The 23034-nt window shown below is 41.0% G+C and overlaps 1 protein-coding gene across 5 annotated transcripts in view; it reads left to right on the plus strand.

Annotated features, from left to right (window-relative positions):
* Positions 1-16866, plus strand: part of ST7 (suppression of tumorigenicity 7) — a 151715-nt gene extending 134849 nt beyond the window's left edge. For 4 of the 5 annotated variants that reach the window (XM_062609615.1, XM_062609616.1, XM_062609618.1 and 1 more), the window contains 4 exons: positions 793-943; positions 7625-7717; positions 10718-10857; positions 16540-16866. In XM_062609615.1, coding sequence (XP_062465599.1) covers positions 793-943; positions 7625-7717; positions 10718-10857; positions 16540-16635 — 480 coding nt within the window. In that variant the 3' untranslated portion in view covers positions 16636-16866. Of the gene's footprint in view, positions 1-792; positions 944-7624; positions 7718-10717; positions 10858-16539 lie in introns of those variants that run through there. The other variant, XR_009963035.1, reaches the window with a different exon arrangement.
* The last annotated feature ends 6168 nt before the right edge of the window (positions 16867-23034 follow it).

Genomic DNA, 23034 nt, shown 5'->3' on the forward strand with positions numbered 1-23034 from the left:
CTAACTGGAATGTAGTGTGCCACCACTGGTGAGCTGATGTCTGCTGAAATGGTAGTGGTCTATCTCATGGGCTGGAGAAGGAGGAAAGATCACCTGCTTGAATGACAGCCAGGACCTCTGTCTTCTCCTGTGGCATCAGCTGCTGCTGGGGGGGGGGATCCAGAAATGAGGAATATTGCTTGTGGGTTTGGTCAGTTGTGCTTTTCATTTTCATACCATTTTCAGTAACTATGTCAAGTAGCAAGTTTAAGATAAACTATTTTTCTGGAAATCAGTTAGTTGTTCCATTTTGTAACTTTTTTACTTTGTAACTTGTTGATGCCTACTAACCTTGCTTATTCATAGACCGAGCAACCAATTGATTGCAATGCAGTAAAGCAACCTGTGTGCAAACTGCAAGTACGGCGTGTTTGCTTATAGAAAGACTATGTGCATCAAACTGCTTAATCTTAGTATAAACACTTTTAATTTAAAAGAGCTCTTGTAATTAGATTCTCTTTTCTGCTTTAAGCTCTTTATTTCCGCCTCCTTTGATAAGAGACATCTCACTTTGAAATTCTCTGTAGTCCTCCTACTGCAGCTGAAGAGTAGAACATTAACCATCTGTCAGCATATCTTAGTCTTTGGGAATAATTCAGTAATTATCTTCAAGTGCAATTGGTGATGTTACACATTTGATGAGTGAAAGTACTTTAGGGAAATAGACCTTTCAGAGTGCATTGTTGAATTGCAGGCAGTTTTTTGTGGTTTTTATTACCTCTGAAATAATTGTGCTCTGCTTTTTTATTACAGTATCTTCTAGAAATGAAAAGCTTAATTCTGCCCCCTGAACATATTCTGAAGAGAGGGGACAGTGAAGCAATAGCATATGCTTTCTTTCATCTTCAACACTGGAAAAGAGTAGAGGGGGCATTGAATCTCTTACACTGTACATGGGAAGGCAGTAAGTAATCCTCATTCTTACAAAGGAGCTAATAAAATATTTTTATTGAATGTCATGAGAAAATACTAGCTTTTTGTGTAATATGTGGGAATTTTGGAGGTCAGTTATATCCTCACAGCACTGAAATATTGGCAATTAAAACTGAAAACACAAACTTCATTTAATGAGAAAAAGGGTTGTGAAGTCTTTCATTGTGTTGTCTCTGTAATACTGAACAAGATTTCCCATCTTTATTGAGGCATATTGTCTTACTCACAGATAAGGGGATAATAATTTGCCTTCCTTATTCCAGAGTTGTAGAGATTTGTTTGTTATTATTTGAATTAACGGTTTCAAATTGAAAAAGGGTAGATTTAGATTGGATGTAAGGAAGAAATTTTTTACTGTGAGGGTGGTGAGACAGTGGAACAGGTTGCTCAGACAAGTTGTGGATACCCCGTCCCTGGAAGTGCTCAAGGCCAGGTGGGATGGAGCTTTGAGCAACCTGGTCTAGTCATGTTCTTGCCTATGGGCAAGACTGCATGATCTTTGAAGGTCTCTCCAACCCAAATGATTCTGTGGTTCTGTGAATGGTTTGATATTGGGAAATTACAAAAGTGCCTTATAGGTAGATAAATATTAATGTGCAGTATAAGACAACACAGTATTTTATGGTGGGTTTTTTTAATTGACAAGCTGGAATGAGTCCAGTGGAGAATTACCAGGATACAAAGGGGACTACAACATGTGATGTAGGAAAAGACACTGAGGGAGCTGGTTTTATTCAATTTGGAAAACACTTCTAGTCAGTGAAGGGAGGATCCTGTTGCTGCCTTCAACCACCCAACAGAAATGATGATATGGAAGACAGAGTGAAGAGTCTTTGCAGAATGGCGCAACAGAAAGACAAAAGGCAATACACACAAGTTGAAACATGAAATTTCATCTATACATAAGAAAAATACTTTCAGAATGAGAGTAGTGGTGTGTTGGAACAGGTTGCTGATAGGCTGTGGCATCTCCATCCCCAGAGACATTCAGAGCTCAGCTGGACATGGCTCTGAGCAACCAGACCTAAATTTGAAGATAACCCTGCTTTGAGTTATATGACCTCCAAAGGTCATATATTCTAGCCTGTCTTATCCTGTCTTTGATATTTTTTTCAGGTTTAAGAGAACTGAAAAGTACCATTTATAATCAGCCTTTTTTTAATGCAGGTTTTTCTTGATGAAATCTCGTTTCCCTTTTCTGCTCTGCTTATTCTGTTTTCCTGTTCTCTTTCTGCCTCTCCATGCTTTATTGTACCACTTGGTTTTTTTTTTCTTTCTCCATTTTGTGTTCTCATTTAGCTTTGACAAAAAAGTTTGTCACCATGATAATTCCTACAGAAATGCAGTTAATACCTCCATTGTAAAAGACTTACTGTCTCAGTCACTGCATGAAATGGGCTGAACAAGCCTAATTTCCAGTGGAGGCTCCCTGAGGAATCAATGGCTTTATTTCTAGGTGTATGGAGCACCTTACTCAGTAATCCATACAATTGCCACCTGGAGTTTGCTCTGCTGCATTGTTCTCTGTCCTACCTGCGTGCTCTTTTCCTGTCAGTTCTCCCAGTCTATTACTTTCTCTGTCAGAGCTTCTTTCCCAGTGGCTTATTTTCAGTGGGTTGTAGTGTTTCTTCTCCTCAGCTCCTTGCAGAATTTCTTTATCCCTAGGCTCATTATACCATCATCATGGAGCAGTATTTTGCAGGGAATCGCAAATAGATCTTCGTTAGCTTTGACAGGCTGGGAAGTGCCTAAAGGGCTGTTTACAAGGACCAGCTTTTTGGCACAGAAGGCTGGCTGCTCTGCAGTCCTCCTGCCACTAAGGAAATCTAGTCATCTGTGCCTGAAGACAGTGAGGGCATTCCCAGCTAAGTACATTAACTGATTCTGCTCTTTATTACCTCCACAGTAATCTGAACTTACAGAATCATAGAATCATAGAATATTTAGGGTTGGAAAGGACCTTAAGATCATCTAGTTCCAACCCCCCTGCCATGTGCAGGGACACCTCACACTAAACCATATCACCCAAGGCCTCATCCAACCTGGTCTTGAACACTGCCAGGGATGGAGCATTCACAACCTCCCTGGGCAACCCATTCCAGTGCCTCACCACCCTAACAGGAAAGAATTTCCTCCTTATATCCAATCTAAACTTCCCCTGTTACCCCTTGTCCTATCACTACAGTCTGTAATGAAGAGTCCCTCCCCAGCATCCCTATAGGCCCACTTCAGATACTGGAAGGCTGCTATGAGGTCCCCACGCAGCCTTCTCTTCTCCAGGCTGAACAGTCCCAGCTTCCTCAGCATGTCTTCATACAGGAGGTGCTCCAGTCCCCTGATCATCCTCGTGGCCCTTCTCTGGACTTGTTCCAACAGTTCCATGTCCTTTTTATGTTGAGGACACCAGAACTGCACACAATACTCCAGGTGAGGTCTCAAAACTTCATGAGGTTGGCATCAGCCCACCTCACAAGCATGTCACGGTCCCTCTGGATGGCATTCCTTCCCTCCAGCCTGTCAACTGAACCACACAGCTTGGTGTCTTCGGCAAACTTGCTGAGGGCGCACTCAATCCCACTGTCCATGTCTCAATCCCACTGTCAAGATGTTAAACAAGACCGGACCCAACCCCAATCCCTGAGGGTCACCACTCGTTACTGCTCTCCAACTGGACATTGAGCCATTGACCACAACTCTTTGTGTGCAGCCATCCAGCCAGTTCTTTATCCACCGAGTGGTCCATCCATCAAATTGATGTCTCTCCAATTTAGAGACAAGGATGTCGTGTGGGACAGTGTCAAATGCTTTACACAAGTCCAAGTAGATGACATCAACTGCTCTACCCCTGTCCATCAGTTCCATAGCCCCATCATAGAAGGCCACCAACTTGGCCAGGCAGGATTTCCCCTTAGTGAAGCCATGCTGGCTGTCACCAAGCACCTTGTTGATTTTCATGTGCCTTAGCATGCCTTCCAGGAGAATCTGCTCCAAGATTTTGCCAGGCACAGAGGTGAGACTGACTGGTCTGCAATTCCCTGGGTCATCCATTTTCCCCTTCTTGAAAATGGGGGTTATATTTCCCTTTTTCCAGTTGTCGAGAACTTCACCTGACTGCCATGATTTTTCAAATATGATGGCCAGCGGTTTAGCAACTTCATTTGCCAGCTCCTTCAGGACCCGTGGATGGATTTCATCAGCTCCCATGGAACTGTGTACATTCAGGTTCTTAAGCTGGTCGCGAACCAGATCCTCTCCTACAGTGGGCCCAAGGTCTTCATTCTCTTAGTCCCTGCGTCTGCCTTCCAAGACTTGGGTGGTGTGGTCAGAGCCTTTGCCAGTGAAGACTGAGGCAAAGAAGCCATTCAGAACCTCAGCCTTCTCCAAATCCTGTGTAGCCAGTTCTCCCGAGAGCTTGCTGAGGGGCCTGTGTTCTCCCTAGTCTGTTTTTTATTTGCTATGTACCTGTAGAATCCCTTCCTGTTGCCCTTAATACCCCTAGCCAAGTTTAATTCTAACTGGGCCTTAGCTTTCCTAACCTGGTCACTGGCTTCCCGGACAACATCCCTGTACTCTTCCCATGCCACCTGTCCTTGTTTCCACTTATTATAAGCGTCTTTTTCATTTGAATTTTCTTCAGCAGCTCCTTATCCATCCAAGGTCTCCTGGCCCTCCTGCTGCACTTCCTTCTGGTTGCATCTGGGGATGCAACACTCCTGAGCTTGTAGCAGATGACCCTTGAATATCAACCAACAGTCTTGGCCCACCCTGCCCTCTAGGGCTATATTCCATGATACTTGCCCTTCATTAGCTAATATTTGTATAGTAGCCTGTAAAGGTGTACATGAGTATTGTTGCCTAACCTCTAAAGAAAAATCCATAATTCATTTTGCTCAGTGCCTTCAGAGAGAGATGAACAGTGCCCCAGCCCTCAAGAATTTTGTTCAGATTTTGCTCACGCATAAAGACTTCCATGGGTTTTAATGATTTCACCAGTATTTAGTCCAATAATCATAACTTTTGGTTCGTATCTTAGTCTGTATACGGATGAAATGAATTCTTTATGTCACTCTTATATCCTTTACTTGCAAAAGGTTTCTTTGGCATCTTTGCACAAATGTAAGTTAAAAGCAGTGGAAACATGACAGAGAAATTAAATTTAATTAAATATTAGTTCTAACCAACAGTCTATATACAGCACAGGTCAGTGACCTGGCTTTCTTCCTAGGTATTTATGCGTTTGCCATGTCTTGAATTTGTAATATTCTGTCAGTGAGCTTAAATAACCACAAGTCTCATTTTAGTAGCGTGCATGTGGGAATTTAATGCCCACATATATACACTATTTAGTTCTGACCTTGTGGGAATTGGGCAGAATTAAATACAGTAAGTCAGCCACTTGGGGGTTACATTTTGAATGCTTTGGAGGAGAATAAGATCACCCCTAATTAAGACAACCTCTAACAAACTTTATGCAGAAATATCACTGTGATATTTAAAACTCCAAAATTCTCACAGAATGTTTTTCCCAAAATGCATTCAACAGTGGAGAAAAGCGAGGTTATAAAAATAATGATCATCATCGAGCTGGAATGTTGGTTGTTTCCTGATCTCTCTTCTTTCAATCAGTCAGTGCACAGTTTTATTCGTAGTACAACTGAAAAAGCCCAAGTGACACCATGTGAAACGTTGCCCTGGGTTTGGTCCAGGTGCTCTGTACAAGGGTTCTGTAGTCTCAAATGTAACCAAATTTCAAAAGAGAGTGAGGTGCTTGTTTGTCAGTTTCTAAACATGTCATGTTTCCTGTTGTGTGCATGAAGAAGAAAAACCTAGGGGTTCTCAAATGCTGCAGTAGCTCTTAGGACAAGCGCATGGATGAATGGCAAACTCCCTCTGTGTTACCTGAATTGGTTAACATAAAATAGGATCAGGTAATACTGTAAAAGCAAGGCAGAGAAATGCCTATGTAGACACAAACTGATACAGATGAAGGAGAGCACTTTCTTCCATAGCTGATAACATTGCTAAATAAACTGGTTTGCTGTTAAATATTCCATATTTGGTCTCACATCAAAGATGGCTGTTTATATTCTGACAAATCTTTCCAGACGTTTTTTTCACTTGTTTTATAAAAGCAACGTCTTTACCATCCCTTTTTATTTTTATTAGAATCATAATACTACTGTGATTCAAGGTGAGGCAGAAGAGGCTTGATTATCTGTTCAAATATTAAGGCAAATTGGAAGGAAAAGCTTGTGCTAGTGATTTTGAAATAATGAGTGTTGAATATCCCTCCACGTATTTTTACACAGACACTCACATTTGCTGCATGTGAACATCATACAAGCCTTGGATTATTGTACTTCTGCTTGGCTCTTTGGGGTGCTGTGGAGGGGGGGGAATATTGGGAGAGCATTACAGCTCAGGTTGTTTTACAATCTTTGAGGATTTCTACCTTCTTTACTATTGCTTGAAACACAATAATTCAGAATAAATACACTCTCATAATTGCACCAAAAAATACAGCTAGCATTATTTCAAATGCAGTGTGCACAACTGAAAATTTTGGGGTATTGTGTATTATAAGCAATTCCTCGGTTGCCTTGTGAGCAAAAGATAATGACTAGAGTGTTATCGTGTGGCAGTGGGCTGTACCTAACATCTGAAATAAACACTGCTCCTAGGACATCTGTTGAGGAAAATATTGCTTCAGTGACTGATGTTCATAGGAGTAGTGAGAATAACACCCTGATGACATTTTAACAGTGAGAATAATATATAGGATAATGGAAAAGGATGCCTTGATTGCAAAGCTATAATTCAGTCAAGCATTCTGATGTTTTCATAAACCTCCCTCAGAAGGCCTATGACATCAGCACCATCCAGATTTAGTAATCCATTTCCCTCCCTCTCTGTTATTATTTTCAATTTTTAAAATGTATAAGATTAAGGAGTATTTAATCCATGACCTCGAGATTTATATTGGAAACCTCACTTGATCTGCTGCATTTAAAAAGAATGCATGCGAGGAGCCTGGTTTTAATAATTCTGTATTAATCTTTGATAGCCAAATATAAAATGAAAACATGACTGTGCTGGAAAACTGGTTTTCTGGCCTTGAGTCATCAGTGTTACCTGATTTGCTGGAGTGCGATGGGAAAAAGGTAGTGTTACTTTTTTCCATGCAAAACTTGTCTTTCACTTGATGCACAGAGTTTGTGAGTATTGGCTTGAATACACAAGCTCAGCTGGTCATTTTTGAGGGCTGTACCTGTTATATTAGATACACTTCTTTCCCCTGAAGGTTAAAAATTCTACAGACTAAAAGCGGCAGCAGAGTATGTAAATTTGGCTATGGAATTGTAAGTATCATGGGCTCTGATCATACAATCATTTATGTATGTACTTGCAATGTTATCTCACTTGACTCTCTTGAACCTCTTCCCAAGAAAAGAAACATAAATGTTTGCAGGATTAAAAACTCAATGTAGATTTGTATTTGGGCATTTCATTAAGCAACTTCTATTGTGTTTGCAACCAAATATAAATGTTGTGGTTTGTCTGTGTTTATTTTTCAAAATTGTAAATATAGTTACTGTCTGTAAATATGTGACTGTCACACAGTAACTTGTACATGGTGTTGTTTTCTTTCCAGCTTTCAGAATGATCCCCTATCCACTGGAAAAAGGACATCTTTTCTACCCTTACCCTATTTGTACAGAAACTGCAGATAGAGAACTACTACCATGTACGTCCAACTTCCCTCTTCTTACTGTTGACATAAAATAATTGCTTACCTGAGTCTTGCAGCACTGATCTCCAGTAATGCCTTTTAAATTGAAAACACTGGATTAGAATAATCAGTTCTCTGGGGCTCCCTTGATGGTTTAAGAGGCAGCTCCTCACCACAGTTCATAAGAGTTAACTATATTTGTCGTTGGTGACAGTGTAGGGACAGGGAGAGAGATTAATGAAGAGGTAAAAATCAATTAGATCTTGATCTTCTCTCCTGTCAAGACACTAAAAACTATGTCTGATCTTTCATCTAGGGTAACATCCCATCAAACCAAAAGCACAATGGCATGGCCTTGTTAGTCTTTTGTAGAGTTAACTCTAGTTACTTGAATTCCAAGGCAAGATCAAACCTGCTTGAGGACAACTGGATCACTAATGCAGCTGTTACTCTGACAGCTTATGCTTAAATAGCAAGAAAGGTTTTCTTCATGTAATGGTGTATGTGCTGAAGAAACTGATGTGAAATTACCTCAGTCATTTATTATATGTGTTTTTGGCATATAATAAACACATGTATTGTTTGGCATACAATAAACACATATATTTGTTGGCAGCAAAGTGCCAACAGCATTCCCAGTGCTCTGCAAGTTACACAGACAGATCCAGCACTCGAGAAGTGTTACAGTCCAAGTTAACAAGACTTAACTACAGTGCATGCAGTGAAGCACAAGAATGCAGAGAAAGAGCAAAGCAACCAGTCTTGCAAACAGTTATGCTTCATTTTCTCACAGTGGGTCTTTTTGTGAGCACAAATGGAACACACACAAGTGCAGAGGGGTTTGCAGGGTGAGGGCAAAGGAGATCCAAGTTGATCCGAGGAAGGAGATTCTTCTCTCATTATCTTTATCCTGAAGAAGGAACAAAGAGAAATCTGTTCTGAGAAAAGTACAATGCAACTTGCTTCTGCTGTGCAGGCTGGTTTAGAGGGAATTTGCTCTTTCTGTATTCTTTCATTCAAAACCTCTCTGGTTTGGGCTAAAAAATTCATTGCCACTTTATATAAGCCTACATAAGTGAACATTAGGTGAGAATAATACAGCAAAAATCTGCTCATTGCGAGTTTCTCCTTCACAGTACATTCTTGCTGATATTACACAGAAATCCTTGGCAACTGACAGTATCTCCCCACCCCATTATAATCACCCTAATTATAACAACACCTCTTAGAGCGCTCTGCTTGCTTTACTCAGAGGGATGCTGAGCTGGGAAGGGTGGAGTGTCAGGAGATTTAGGAATGGCAAAATCATGCAGAATAGCTCAGTGTTCTCTTTTTAGATGCAAAACTAATTGTTCTTGTCAAATGTTAGAAGCAAGGGACTCTTTTAACAGCATGTGCAGGCAGTTGGGTTCTACTCTGGCAGTTACGGGAAATGCTTTTCGCTGCAAAATCTCTTGGGTTTGAGTAGGGAAGGGTTTAACATACCATGACAGACACAGGTTGTTTAAAGGGGTTTTGCATACCTGTCCACACCCTTTAATTGTGTGTGTGTTTTAAAGGATAGTCATCTGGAATTATATCAGAACACTGAGATCTGGTAGGCTATCCAAATTAAAAATATCAATCACAAAACTTTTGCCATGACTGGATAACAGACTGGAACAACAAGTCTGAGCCTGTGTCAAAAGCAAGTGCAAAAAACTGAGCATAAGAAATATATGAAGTCCATGATCTGGTATTTCCCAATCCCTAAATTTAATTTAAATCAAAGAGAAGCTGCAGATTATCTGGTTTTATTTTTAGACTGATTGAATTGTCAGACCAAAAGATCATATATATTTTTAGCTTATAATATTTTAATCAAACTCTTAGAATTCCTGCTGTTAAGTTTTGCAGTCTACGCTACTCTGGATGAATGCAGTCAATAATATTGTCCTGCCATGTTGCTGGATTACCCTGTGCTTATGTTGTTTACAAGTACAATGAGAAAAGAGCTGGTCACTGAAGCAAAGAAAGAAAGTAGGCAAAGTGGGAGAGCAGTGTTTTGTGTGTACGCGTAGTCATAGGATTTGAGTATATGGGAAGCCTTGAGGTTGGTCCTGTGTGAGGAAAGATGTTTGCATTTAGCATGACTGTAGCTCCAAACTATGGACTGAATGAGTGAAGCAGACAGGTAAGAGTCAACCAGACCTTTTGTCAACCCAGCCAAATTTTCACCTTGAACCTGAGCTGCTATAGAAGCTAAAGGGATATATATTCTTCCAGTAAAATAGTAATTATCCTCTTCTGACCTTTTCAGCTTTCTCAGTGCTGGTTTCTCCAAAGCCCAGTGAGCAATTTATCATACCAGAGTCAAATTTCTGTATTCCTTTTAGTGTAGACTAACAAACACCTTAGAAAAAAATCACTACTAATTTAAATCCCAGATTTTAACACATTAGAAAATTGCGTTGCATATACAGATAATTCTGAAAATCTGAATTTAAAGTATTTGTTTATATGTCCTACTTTTGAGTTAACTTATCTTGGTTCTGCTCATTAAACCCTCAGAATTTACTGTTGCAAAGACTGTAGTTTTATAGCCTGCTTAAACTGATAATGTTTCTGCAAGCTTGGTCTCACTGCTGCTCCCAGGTGTATGTTTCCATGCAATCTGTGTATCAGCATTAGCAAACATGGGGCTAGTCAATGACCTGGATTAAAAACCTGGTATTTTATTTGTGGGTTCATAGTTGCTGACCAAGGAAGGCAAAAGTAATGTGTATGTAGGACCAGAATAAGCCAGAAATACAGTCTTTAGATGAGTATTATTTGGCAGTGACTGACTGACACAACAATAATGTTGGCCTTTGGTGTTTCAGACCTTCTATGTCTTTTTGCCTTCAGAAGTATCTTTCAGTGTCTCTGGCTGTTTAAACCACATCGGAATGTTGGTTTGGTTTTGGTTAGGTTTTGCTTCAATTTTTTTTTTTTTAAACTTATAATGCATTCTCCTTCCCATCCTTTTTTCTACAGCATTTCATGAAGTTTCAGTTTATCCCAAGAAGGAGCTTCCCTTCTTCATCCTTTTCACTGCTGGACTATGTTCTTTCACAGCCATGCTAGCCCTCCTGACACATCAGTTCCCAGAGCTCATGGGGGTCTTCGCAAAAGCTGTGAGTATTCTCTGCTGCTGCTCTCTTCTGGTAAATAAAGACACAGATGCAGGAAAAGCTGAGCTTAATAGTGCCGGTTATTAAATATATGCATATTCAGTAATACAAATAAAACATCAAGAGATGTCTGAGAGGGGGACATTTGAACAATTGTTAAGGGAGCTAATCAGTAGAATACACTACTGTCTGTCTTCTCTGGTTTATATGGTTCTTTTGTTAGGGCAGATCTTTTGTGATTTTGCCAAAAAGGCTTGGTGAGGGAAGGGAATTCCCTTGAGAAGGGAGTATCTGTATTTTCGTATATAATCCAATAAAATAACCTAATAATGGTTTTCAGAATCCCTCTTATTTTGTGTAGAGCCATAATGACTGTGCCATGCTTTCCAGTGCAATATGAACTCTTAGAATGAGCAGAAAGAGAGTATTCTGTTAACCAGGGCAAATTTCTGTGTTCTTTCCCCACAAAGCTATGAAAGAAATAGTCTCAGTATTTCCCTCATAATTTTTCTTAATTACATCCCAGGAAGCCTGTACTAATTCTTCTTTTTTGGTCCACCAAAGATTAATAAATGTTGGAGGATGAAGGGGAAGGGCTGTGAATTATGTTGAAACATGTTTTTTTTCTTTTCAAAACCAAGAATATCACTGCTCCAGTGTGCTAGGTAATGAAAAATCCACTTACAGAAAAGTTCTAGGATAGTAAAAACTCCTTTCTGCTTCTCCAAGAAGTACTGAATATGCTTTGCTGCAAGATATTATCTCATGTGTATTTGTGTCTCTTTTAGATCTTGTGTTTACAAAATAGACTCTTGGCTATTTAATGTCTTTTGTTTCTGGGAAGCATAGGAAGCAGGGTGGAGGAGGCAAAGCTGAAAGGCTTCACCAAATTCCAGATCGTATTTACTCAAAATCCTTTGCAAATGGCAAGAGACAACCTAGTGAACCAGACCTTCTACCAGCCAGACTTGTGAGCGATAAAGGTCTGGTACAGTAACAAGCTCCTAATGTTAAGTGTTTTCTTTTCTTAGCTCTAAAAGGCAGGAAATAAAGTTAGATGTCACCAAGCAAAAGATACTACAACTACCAGCAAAAAGCGCTGAAATGCACCTGAAATACTACTTTCTCTTGTTTCTTGAGTGTATACGTAGGTGTTTTGTGGACAGTAAGTGTAACTCAGGCATATGATCTTAAACTTCTTTCTAAAGTTTTTTTTTCTTTCTAACCCTTTTTTTCCTGAAGTCATCGAAATGCATGACCCTTGTTAGCGGGCTCTTTTAATGTACTGTGCAATTCTCTGATACTGGCATTGTTAATGGTCCCAAATCTGTTCCTGTTAGCCTTGTTCATGTGCTTCTCAGCCTCATATCCTGAACAAGGAATATATCTCAAGCTGGCAGCATGATGAGAATTTGTACTTGGTGCTCTTGCTATAGGCAGTGAGCAACTGGAATTTGATAAAATCAGTAGCATGTTTTCATGGTCTTAACTCACCTGGCTTTGGTTGTTGAGTGCAGTCAAACAGAGATATCACTACTGGTGCATTAGTAACTGTCTCTGTGTGATTTGGAGCTTGCACGTTCCAAAGCCATTTGGGGAGCAGAGGCAGACCAGAAAGATCTGCTTCCCTGGTGTGTAAGTGCAGTTGCCATTGATGTTAATTAGAGCGGATACCTCAGGATTCTGTGTGTGGCTGTTAAGTTCTGCATATAGGAGCAGGTGAAGCTCCTAGTTAGTAAAATAAGTGCAGACAAATATAATTGAAATGTGGGCTAGTTTATGTGCATAGGGTTGGCAAGGTTACTCAAGATCTCTGAACCTGTATGGAAGCAGTTAGCATGTCAGTTAATACGTATTGTGACTTGTTTGAGCTGTATCTTAATCCCCATAAACAACTATATGGAGCAGCTGAGTTTCTGTTGTACACAGGCAGGGCAGGATTTAAGCCTGTGACATTCATTTAGTAGCTCATAGAACACCTTTGCTTCAGAAGGCTCATTTTGTTGTCTCCTCTGGGAAAAGTAGCCCAGGTGTCTGAGATTGAAGAAAATCATGGCAGACATCTCTCTGAGATGTAGCTGTATCAGAACAAAACAGAAGAGGTTGGCCAGTCCCTTTCAATTTTAGGGAAGATTGTTTCATAACTAACTAGCTTCATAAATAGCTAAAAAATGAATGTGCTGACCGTTGCTGTGGTTATGTACATTGTATTACCTATGCTGGTATGGTTGGTAGTCATTGTGATGTGGTAGATTACATTGTGAAACTGTACAAATATGCTTTAATTTTAAAAGGTCAAAATTATTGCTTCTTTTACGCCTGCCAATCCCAAAAGCATTGCACAGATGTAATATCGCCATCATGGCCCAGAGCTGCGTTACTACAAGTTGATATTCACCATATTTCGTAAAACCTGAGTGGGTTAGCATGACTAGGAGTTGGGAACTGGCTTTGACCTGACCTCCAGGTTGCATCTTCTTGCCCCTTTTCCATAGCCCATTAACCCAGACACTGTGTTCTTCAAGGCAGAAAAAGCCCTTGAGTGCTGAGGATCCCCTCCACATGAGAGACTGCCAAATGTGGCCTGTGCCACTGTGATGGACAGTCCCTTCGGGCCCTGTGTTCCTCTGCTGGATGCAGCAGTCAAAAGCATTTGAAGTCATCAGTCATGTCTAAAAGTGTAGGGCCTAGTTAAATTTTTTAAATGAGTGAAACTCAAAAAAGTAATTTATTTTTCTCTGATTTGATTCCTTTGTTTGCCTGAGATCACTGACATGATCTGTTTCAGTATTTCACATACGGTGAATGAGACCTCGGTTCAAAAAGAGGGTTTACCCAGGGAGATATTTCATCTGCTTGGATCTCTACAGGCACTGAGTCAGGGAACATGTACATCCAATCTGAGCAATAAATAGCTCCTCCATTCGAACACCAACCAACATGGTGGCAAAAGGAAAGGAAAACAAAAAACCCGTATCATGCTGACTGAGCCCTCCTGGGTGCTGCCATGTGGCAAACAAGCTGCCCATAACTATCTGAGGACAGGAGCACCAGGAGCTTTCCAAGCCCCAGATAGCCCCAGCACAGATGTTGTTTACATGGGCTTGTAGAATTGAGTATGTGCTATTCTGAACCTCTTGCTGTCAGGAAAAGTTTTACTTGGACTTCAGTGAAGCCAGGCTTCGGTATCCATGAATTTAAATCTATTTTGTACACCAGCTCATTTTCCAAGTGGAGAAAAGCTTGGCTTGTTTTAAGCCACAGATACTTTGCTGAGTTGGTTACAGGATACAGTCAACTATTTCAGCAACAAAATTCCTATGAATTGCAATGAAACTTACTGTCAAGCAAATTACTCTTGTTTCATTGATTTAACAAGTGTGTAATTTGCATTGGTTACAAAGCTGAGTTTTATCCAAGTAGATGTGATGGTGCAAGCTTACCACATAGATTAAGTGCTACTCGAAGAGTAGAAAATATCCTCTAGTGAGCTTTTTGCATTTGGCAAAATTAAAGGGACTTATTTATTTAAACTGTTCACAGCTTAACCAGAGGGAATGCTTCTACTTAGGCTAAGCCACTTGTAATAGTAATGACAAACTCTGAGATTAGGTAAATCAGTGTTATATTAATTCAGCTGCAATTCATGTTACACAGCTTGACCTTTGGCACTACAACTGAAATACTCTTGTTCAGCTTCAGTTACAAGATTTTTCTTCAACCTGTGCTTAAGACAAAACCTCATTACCAGGGATGGTGTTACCTGGTTTTCCTCTGATGCACAAGTTGTCCATCGTGTAGTGTCTGTATTCTATGCAAACATGTCCAAGAGGTAAAAAGAATTTGAATGCTTACTATTACCTTTAAAATGCATACACATTGTCAACATCATACCTTTTTACAGTTAAACTCTGCAGAGAGCCCATTTTGGTGAACAGTGAAACTGTTTGCAGACGTTTTCTTGCTTCATACCTTGAAATGGTTATAATCCCTGGCTGTTGGACATTGCAGTTTTGAAACATTTTAAATACATTTGCCATATATAGCTGTGTTTAAGCAGCACAAAGACCTGTAACAATTTCTGAATTTTTCATACTTTAGCTACTTCAGAGCCTAGATTAGAGACCAAGGACATACCTGTATGAAGTAATAAAATACTGTTTGTTCTGTGGCTCCAAAGGCAAGTGACTTATCTCTGTTCACATCTGCACCTCTAACTTATTTTCCCTTCCAAGGCAGGATGGCCCTGTCCTTGCTGGATGCTTAGAACTGTCCCTGCCCTGTGCTGTCCCTAAACTCTGCTGGGCTTTGTTGAAGAGAGACTAACTGGCATGGGCCAGTGCTGTGCTAGCAGTTGGAGTGTGTGGGGCAGGCCAGCAGCCCGCACTGTGAGGCACTCCTCGTTGCTTTACAGGAGAAGACAAAAAACAACCACTCCCTCTGCAGCTGGGGGCAGAGAGGAAAGAGACCATTTCAAAGGGCCATTCTGGTCGTGGGATGGGTATAGTTGCTCTCTGGAAGTGCTTAGTTCTCTTCAGTGACTACAGGCGAACCAGACCCTCATGTCTGTGTCCTTCATGTGTGTAAAGATAACATGGAATAAATTCAGACTGTGAAAAGGGATGTACAGGATTTACAGTCTGATGCTCTCTTTTGTCAGGAGAGAGAGTTCTTCTGGGCAAAAAAGAGAACACATCTAGCACCAGATTTGCTTTAATAGACCTATCAAGCTGAGTTCATTTACCCATTGGTGCAATAAACAGAATTTACATGTTTTGTGCTGACTGCAGAGCAGTAACTGAAACACAAACCTCTTTCACCTCTTTGCCAATTAGTTCCAAAGAGAATTGTTTATTTTTAGCAAAGTTGCATTAGCCTAAATGGTTAGAAGCCACAGTGTTCACAGTCTCAAGGTGAAGATGACTTTGTATGTTACTGTGCTCTTTTGTACCTGTATAGGGCCTCAGCATAGTTGTATGTAACACATACAGTTGAATTGCAGTTAATGTAAAGCACAGTTAGTATGTATTTCCCAAAATTTTGGGAGTGCTTCGAGTACCTGAGTTCTGAGATGTGTAGCTGGCAGTGTTTTTTCCTGTAATAAAATGATTTCTATTCACTTGGGTTTTGTCACATATGCCTGTCCTAACAATATATTGAAATCTCTTTCACCATTGCCAGATGTGTTGTGTTAGCGAGGGGGGATGTTAAAATAAATTCCAGTTATAGATGCTGTGGTGTATATAACAGAATTGTACATAACACTGAACCATTTTAAACCTCAATCTAAAGACACAGTTTTTGTCTCTGAGATGTGGTCTGGCAGACTCTACCATTATGAAAAAGCCTCTCTTTTCCCTTCAGTAGTTTTAGTTTGAGCTTTTAGTGGCTTCCATATGAGCTTGACTGTAGGATATGGGACGTGTGAAAACTTTTTTAGTTCATCACTTTGATCTTCATAAAAATGGGGCTTTTGCTTTCTTTGATGCAAAAATCCAGAGATCTGTGTACGTGCGAGGCTCAGAATTTGGCAGAAAATCTTTCTACGTGCCTTGTATAATTTTTATCATGCTGCAGGAGTTTACAGAATAACACAGCAAGAGTTTCTCGTCTTACTGGACAGCTCTCTTTTGAGGTGTATTGTCTCCTGGATTTTGATCTGAATTTTATCTGATTTCTTTGCAGTTCCTCAGCACCCTCTTTGCCCCTCTAAATTTTGTGATGGAAAAAGTAGAAAGTATCCTTCCCTCCAGCCTGTGGCACCAGCTGACAAGGATCTGAGGGAGCACGCCTGCTGACTGACTGCCGTGACATCTTCTGTGCCAACGTTTTGTTGACCACAAGAAAGCATGATAAAAAAGGGAAGCAGTTCTAAGACTTAAAAACTCTTCATGGATTGTCTGTTCTCATATAAAATCTGTTTTGTTGTACAAAATACATTGATGTTAGGTTCTATTATATTTTGCCTTCGGAAAAGAAAAACTTAAAAATAAACTTTTGTGTATTGCAGCACTGCTGTCTGTTGGCATCTTCTTCAAAGCTCAGATTGTACTTACTGTTCTTAAAAAAACGTGTGGTGTATCTGCTTCACCACAGCTAAAGCTTGGCTTTCCATTCAGTTAATGAAAAAACGCTAATAACTTTACAATTAAGCAACACTATCACTGCCCTTTCTTACAGAGTTCAGCCAGGGTGAAGCTCTCACTGCTACAGACAGTCTAGACGAGCCTTCTAGACAGTTAAAGCTGTCTAGAAGCTTAAAGCAGCTTTAGGCTCCCCAGGCAGTTTGGATGGCACACTGGGCTTCTGACTCCCATCTCTGCACAGAGGTCAGTCTGAATTTTCAGAAAGTCCACACACTTCACAGATTTTCCTCACACCACTGTTACTTCAAGTTCCTCCAGAAGCTCCATACTTTGCTCTCTGTCTACAGAACAAACCATAGGCAATGTCAGAGAACTGGAAACAAATCTGCTTCTTGTGAGTGATCATTGCATTCATGCTGTTATGTATTTATTGCTGAGTTTTTATTGCATTGCTAGTATTTTTCAAGTATGAAAAGGCAAGTGCATCTTCCTGTAGCGATTAAACATCAGCATTGTAAACTGCTGGCTTGAGACCAGAAGCTCATTAGCAAAGTTAATGTTAGTTCATGCACAATTCATAGAGAGGTTGGCATTTTGTCATTAGTGCCTGCCTCAGGAAATCTTATCCTTGTGCTGTGGGAGGTTTAGAGTAAGTATTCGTTTATAACTTACCCACTGGAGATGGAAACTTCCCACAGACACTTCAGCTAATGCACAAGGCCAGCTCTGAGGTTAAGAATTTGATCTGGAAGTTGAAGCAAGTGGTCCCGTCTGGCATGAATTGAAAGTGCACCTTACAGATGCCACAAAGATTTTTTTTTCCACTCCTCCCCCAGATAAGGAAGCATAAACCCAATGCCAGGCTAACTTCGCTGTTCTAAATATGCTGACCAGCTTCCAGGGACTGTGATCACCAGAAGGTAAGTTTGAGTGAGCAAAGACAAAACTCCCATTACAGAGTTGGTATAAACAAAAAGTGCTTCTTCACAACCAGGAGGTGCATTACATTGATCACAGATTTACTACTCTACATAGGAAAAAGATTTTTGCCCAAGTGAGCAATAGTAGTGCATTAAAGCGTGACTGCTATGCTGTGAGGAAGCAAGGCAGCCCCACACCAGGAGAAATTGGTCGTAAGGGAGTACATAGAAGATCAGAGAGCCCTGTAGCCGAATGTTAAAACCAGTGCGCTATGTCACTGTTGGGGATTTCCATACAGGTTTTTCATCTCTGGCCATTATTCCTGCAAAACAAATCACTGTTAATGTTGAAATTAGTACAGCTCACATTTAATGTGAGATGTGGTGTGAGATTAGAGTAAGTGGATTGCTAGCGAACAGCACATGGGAAGTGTGGAATGGGCTGGTATTTTTGTTCTTGGTCTTCAATCTGAATTGGTGGAACAGGCACAGAGGACACCCATACAGGAGGTGCTCCTGCATCTCTCCAGCTGTAGAACCAGGGATACTCATATCCATTGGTTTGCCTCGCAAAGGTGCCTTCAGAATTAATGTTGTTGAGAATCAGATCTTTTTATCCTGTGCTGCTTTGTGTCGCTTATTTCCAGCCACTTAAAAACCTTTCCAAGTTCGTTTATATATACCCCCTACATTTAAAAGAAGAAACTGCTGTGATTAACAGTCCTAATACGTAAATGTGTTTGCATTATCAGTGTTTTACTAGCTATATACAGATGTCCATGTTTGTCAGCAATTTAAGGTAGCAATTTGGCCTTCTGTTAGAAGAACAGAAAATGCAAGTTATGATTGTGTGGAAATTATGATTTGTAATAATCTGATAAAAAGGAATGCTGACCTCCTAGAAGAATTAGATCTCTTTATTGAACTATGGGAAACTTTCAGGAACTCAAAAATATGATGGTTAGGGTTGGAAAGGATCTTAAATTCATCAAGTTCCAACCCCCCTGTCATGGGCAGGGATGCCTCACACTAAACCGTGTCACCCAAGGCTCTGTCCAACCTGGCCTTGAACACCACGAGGGATGGAGGGTTTACCACTTCTTTGGCAACTTGTTCCAGTGCCTCACCAACCTCACAGTGAAGAACTTCTTATATCTAACCTGAATTTCTCTTGTTTAAGTAAGTTTAAACCCATTACCCCTTCTCTTATCACTACAGTCCTGATGAAGTGTTCCTCTGCAGCACCCTTGTAGGTCCCATTTAGATACTGGAAGGCTGTTATGAGGTCTCCACGCAGCCTTCTCTTATCCAGGCTAAACAGTTATGCAATCCCATCTCTGCTGTTTCCAGTATCCATCTCCCTTATATGCAGTAATGAACCATGGATTTAATCTAGAAAATACCTTTTTAGCTCTAATTATAATTCTAGGAATCTTGGAGACTAGGAAAGTCAGACAGAAGGATTTTCTGTTTCATCAAGCAGTTTATTGCCTTAGGCTTTTGTGCCCCTGACATGTTTCCTTTGAAGTTCAGCATAGCTTAGATCAAAAGGCAAACATAGCCCATGATTATAATGATGGAGAGCCTCTGGCTTAGTGTGGAGATGAGCCTTCTGGAAATCTGGAATAGATAATAACACATCCGAATCTTCAGTTTGCAAATTGGGGGGGGGGGGGGGGGGTTAGGAAGGGAAGGAGGCAAAGAAGGTTATTAAACTCCAAATATCAACAGTTCCTGTTTTTTTCTCTAAAGACAACCTAATACTATTTTGGATGCACACATCTCTTTACACTGTAGCTTGCACGGAGCAAAAGGAGACCCCCAGGAGCATCAGGTAAACCAAGCTGGCCACCTTCTGGCCTCCGACTGCATGGATTTACAGCTGCTCCAAGGCAAGAGCCACACTGGGAGAGGTGAGTGGTATACCTAGGGGAAGGCTGTTGTTTGCAGTTATTTGCTGTGAACAGAAGATTTGAATACCTCAGCAGCTGTAGTTAAGGCAAGTGTGCAAGGTAACCCCAACTCCACTTGCCACCCAACTACCTGCAGGGCTCCTGCCTGTTCCCACCACTGTGGGACCAGAAAGGCACACAGAACCACCAAGGGAGAGCAGTCATACACAGATTTGTCTATGTTTGCTTCTTTCTCACAAGGATCATCTAGTTCCAACCCCCCTGCCATGGGCAGGGATACCTCACACTAAACCATGCCACCCAAGGCTCTGTCCAAACAGGCCTTGAACACTGCCAGGGATGGAGCATTCACAACTTCCTTGGGCAGCCCATTCCAGTGCCTCACTGCCCTCATAGTAAAGAACTTCCTCCTCATATCCAACTTAAAATTCCCCTGTTTAAGTTTTAACCCGTTACCCCTTGTCCTATCACTACAGTCCCTAATGAAGAGTCCCTCCCCAGCATCCCTATAGGCCCCCTTCAGATACTGGAAGGCTGCTATGAGGTCTCCACGCAGCCTTCTCTTCTCCAGGCTGAACAGCCCCAACTTCCTCAGCCTGTCTTCATACAGGAGGTGCTCCAGTCCCCTGATCATCCTCATGGCCCTTCTCTGGACTTGTTCCAACAGTTCCATATCCGTTTTATGTTGAGGACACCAGAACTGCACACAATACTCCAGGTGAGGTCTCACGAGAGCAGAGTAGAGGGGTAGGATCACCTCCTTTGACCTGCTGGTCACGTTCCTTTTGATGCAGCCCAGGATACAGTTGGCTTTCTGGGCCGTGAGCATACACTGCCTGTTCATGTTCATTTTCTCATCAACCAACACCTGCAAGTCCTTCTCTGCAGGGCTGCTCTGAATCTCTTCTGTAATGTTGCATTATAAAGTCACATCCCTTTAATCAATCAGGCAAATGAGCTGTTGTACAAAAACCCCACAAAACCGTGTTAATGTTCACAGCCCATGAACTACTGCTGGTTTTCAGGTAATAATACAAGTGTGCCTGTGTCGTTTGAAGCGGCAGGAGAAACCTGCAGGTTCTTATATGTGACCACAAAACCACCTCTGCCATCAGAAGTGGCCAGCCCCTGCACCTGGAGGCTGTAGCCCTTCCTCAGAGTGCAAGGCAAAACCAATGGAGAAGAGCAAGCCTTGGTACACTTCAAGCTGCCACATTGGATTAAGAGCTATTTTTTCCTAGTAAAAGCATCCTCCTCAGCCCCAGATCTTCACTAATCCCCAGTAAAAGATTAATTTCCCCATTGCCACCATACACCAAGACCCAGAAGAGGCTGGACATGAAGCCTGCAGGCAGGGACCACCAGCTGCTTGCTCAATGTAGGTGTGATTTGGGCATCCAGGCTGGATGCTCTTCAGCTGCTGTACCAGCACCAAAAATGTAGTGTTTTGTTTCTAATTCACATCTGCAGAGAAGGTTGCACACAATGGGAGATCAGGGTGAGGTGCACACATTGAGTTTAGATAGTTTTGAAGGAAACAAAGATGCAGCACAACAGTCTCTTGAGCTACAATACACACATGCCCTAACATACACCCCAATTCAGAAAAGCTGGGGTTCAGAAAAGTTCCATTTCTCCTAAAGCAGCTCAACAGGCTTTTTAGGGGAAAGTTTGTTAAAACAGAAAATTGCAGGGAGGGAGCAATCGCAGAAGCTTGGCAGGCTATCGCTGTTGCAGAGCACTGCTAGACTCTGATTTCATGCAGCAAATTAAAGGGAACTCCCTCAAGAAAACTGGACTGCATATTTAAAACAAAAGTAATCCTACAACCTTTTGCCTCAGCTAGTGTTATTCTGACACTGAAGTGTCTACCTAGGGACTACTGCTTCCTCTTCATGACTAAATACATGAGTAAATTTATTCCATAGAATATTATACAGGATTATTTCATTTGCATTGCCTGATTTCTGTTTCTTTGTGGGTTTTTTCCCCTTTTTTCCTTTATTTAGTTAGTCGAAGGTCAAGGAGGTACCTTTCCTAACAATATTTACATCTCCAAGCATCTTTTCCCACTAAGAAATAGCAAAAGCTCTCCGAAGTACTTTTCTTGATGGAAGAAGCAGCAGGAATGCTGTAAGAAGTCTACCTTGAGCTCTTTTAAAAATAGATAAATAAATAAATATAGAAAGAAAAAAAGTAATCAAATAATTGGCCAGCTCAACAGTTACACATTTGTTGTGCTGAGAAATATCCTGGTTTTGCTCTGGTAAAAGGAATTTGGTGGAGGCATTGCACTGAAGCTTATGAATATGGCACTTGTGTGAAATACAGCATTCAGCCTGCTGTGTGCACCTTTGGAGGGCTTGCTGCCAAATGGGGCAGGGGTCTGGTCAGGAAGGACACCAAAAAGGCCAAAGGACTCAACGCCACCATCTGCCTGATCTTAACTGGAAAGAGCAACCTTCAGGAACCTCAGGCCCCTGAGATGAGGGGAATGTTTGGAGCAAGAAGATGCACTTGGGGGAGGATGAGGATCATGCTGGGGAACAGAAGTTCCACCTTTAATACAATGACCACAAAACATTTTACCTGAGACTGCAGAATTGAGGTGGGTTTGTTTTCTGATGTCTTAACCAAATGATGGAGTTAAGAAGTGATCTGATTTCATTGCCTGTTACTCAACTGCCTGGAGCAAGTTCCTTTTTTTCCCAGAATATTAAAATATTTTCAGCTTTATTACATGGGAATTTATAGACTACTCAAAAGGTCCCTGGATCTTTAAAAAAAACCTGCCGCAAAAAAAAAATAAAATAAAATATATATATAAAAATTGTTATACTGCTTTTAAGTTCTTTAAGGCTTAAGTGTGATATTGCTCAGGCTGCAAACTACATGTGGATTTAATTTCATAATGAAATGCTAATAAAAAGCCTCTTTGGAGCTCACCTTTAAATACAACTAGGTATGAAATTTTCCTCATCCAGCCCAGAGCCAGAATTGCCAGCAGTAGTGAGGCCAACAGGGTAACCACTGAAATAAATGTGTACACATATATACACCTGCACTGTATGTGTGCGTACTGCACACACTGTACACGCTGGTAGGGCTTTTCCCACCAGCAGTTGCTTTATACCGTGATTATTCTTACTTCTAGCCATGATCATGGCATTAATGCCGTATACAGTAACCGAGACATCATCTTATTTTCCAAATAAATACCCTTCTAGACCCTCCAGCTGTGCTTTCTGGAGATGACTTACC

The sequence above is a fragment of the Pezoporus occidentalis genome, unplaced genomic scaffold (genome assembly GCF_034315485.1).
Source record: "Pezoporus occidentalis ecotype Australia unplaced genomic scaffold, CSIRO_AGI_Poc_V1 ctg14, whole genome shotgun sequence".
NCBI lineage: Eukaryota > Metazoa > Chordata > Aves > Psittaciformes > Psittacidae > Pezoporus > Pezoporus occidentalis.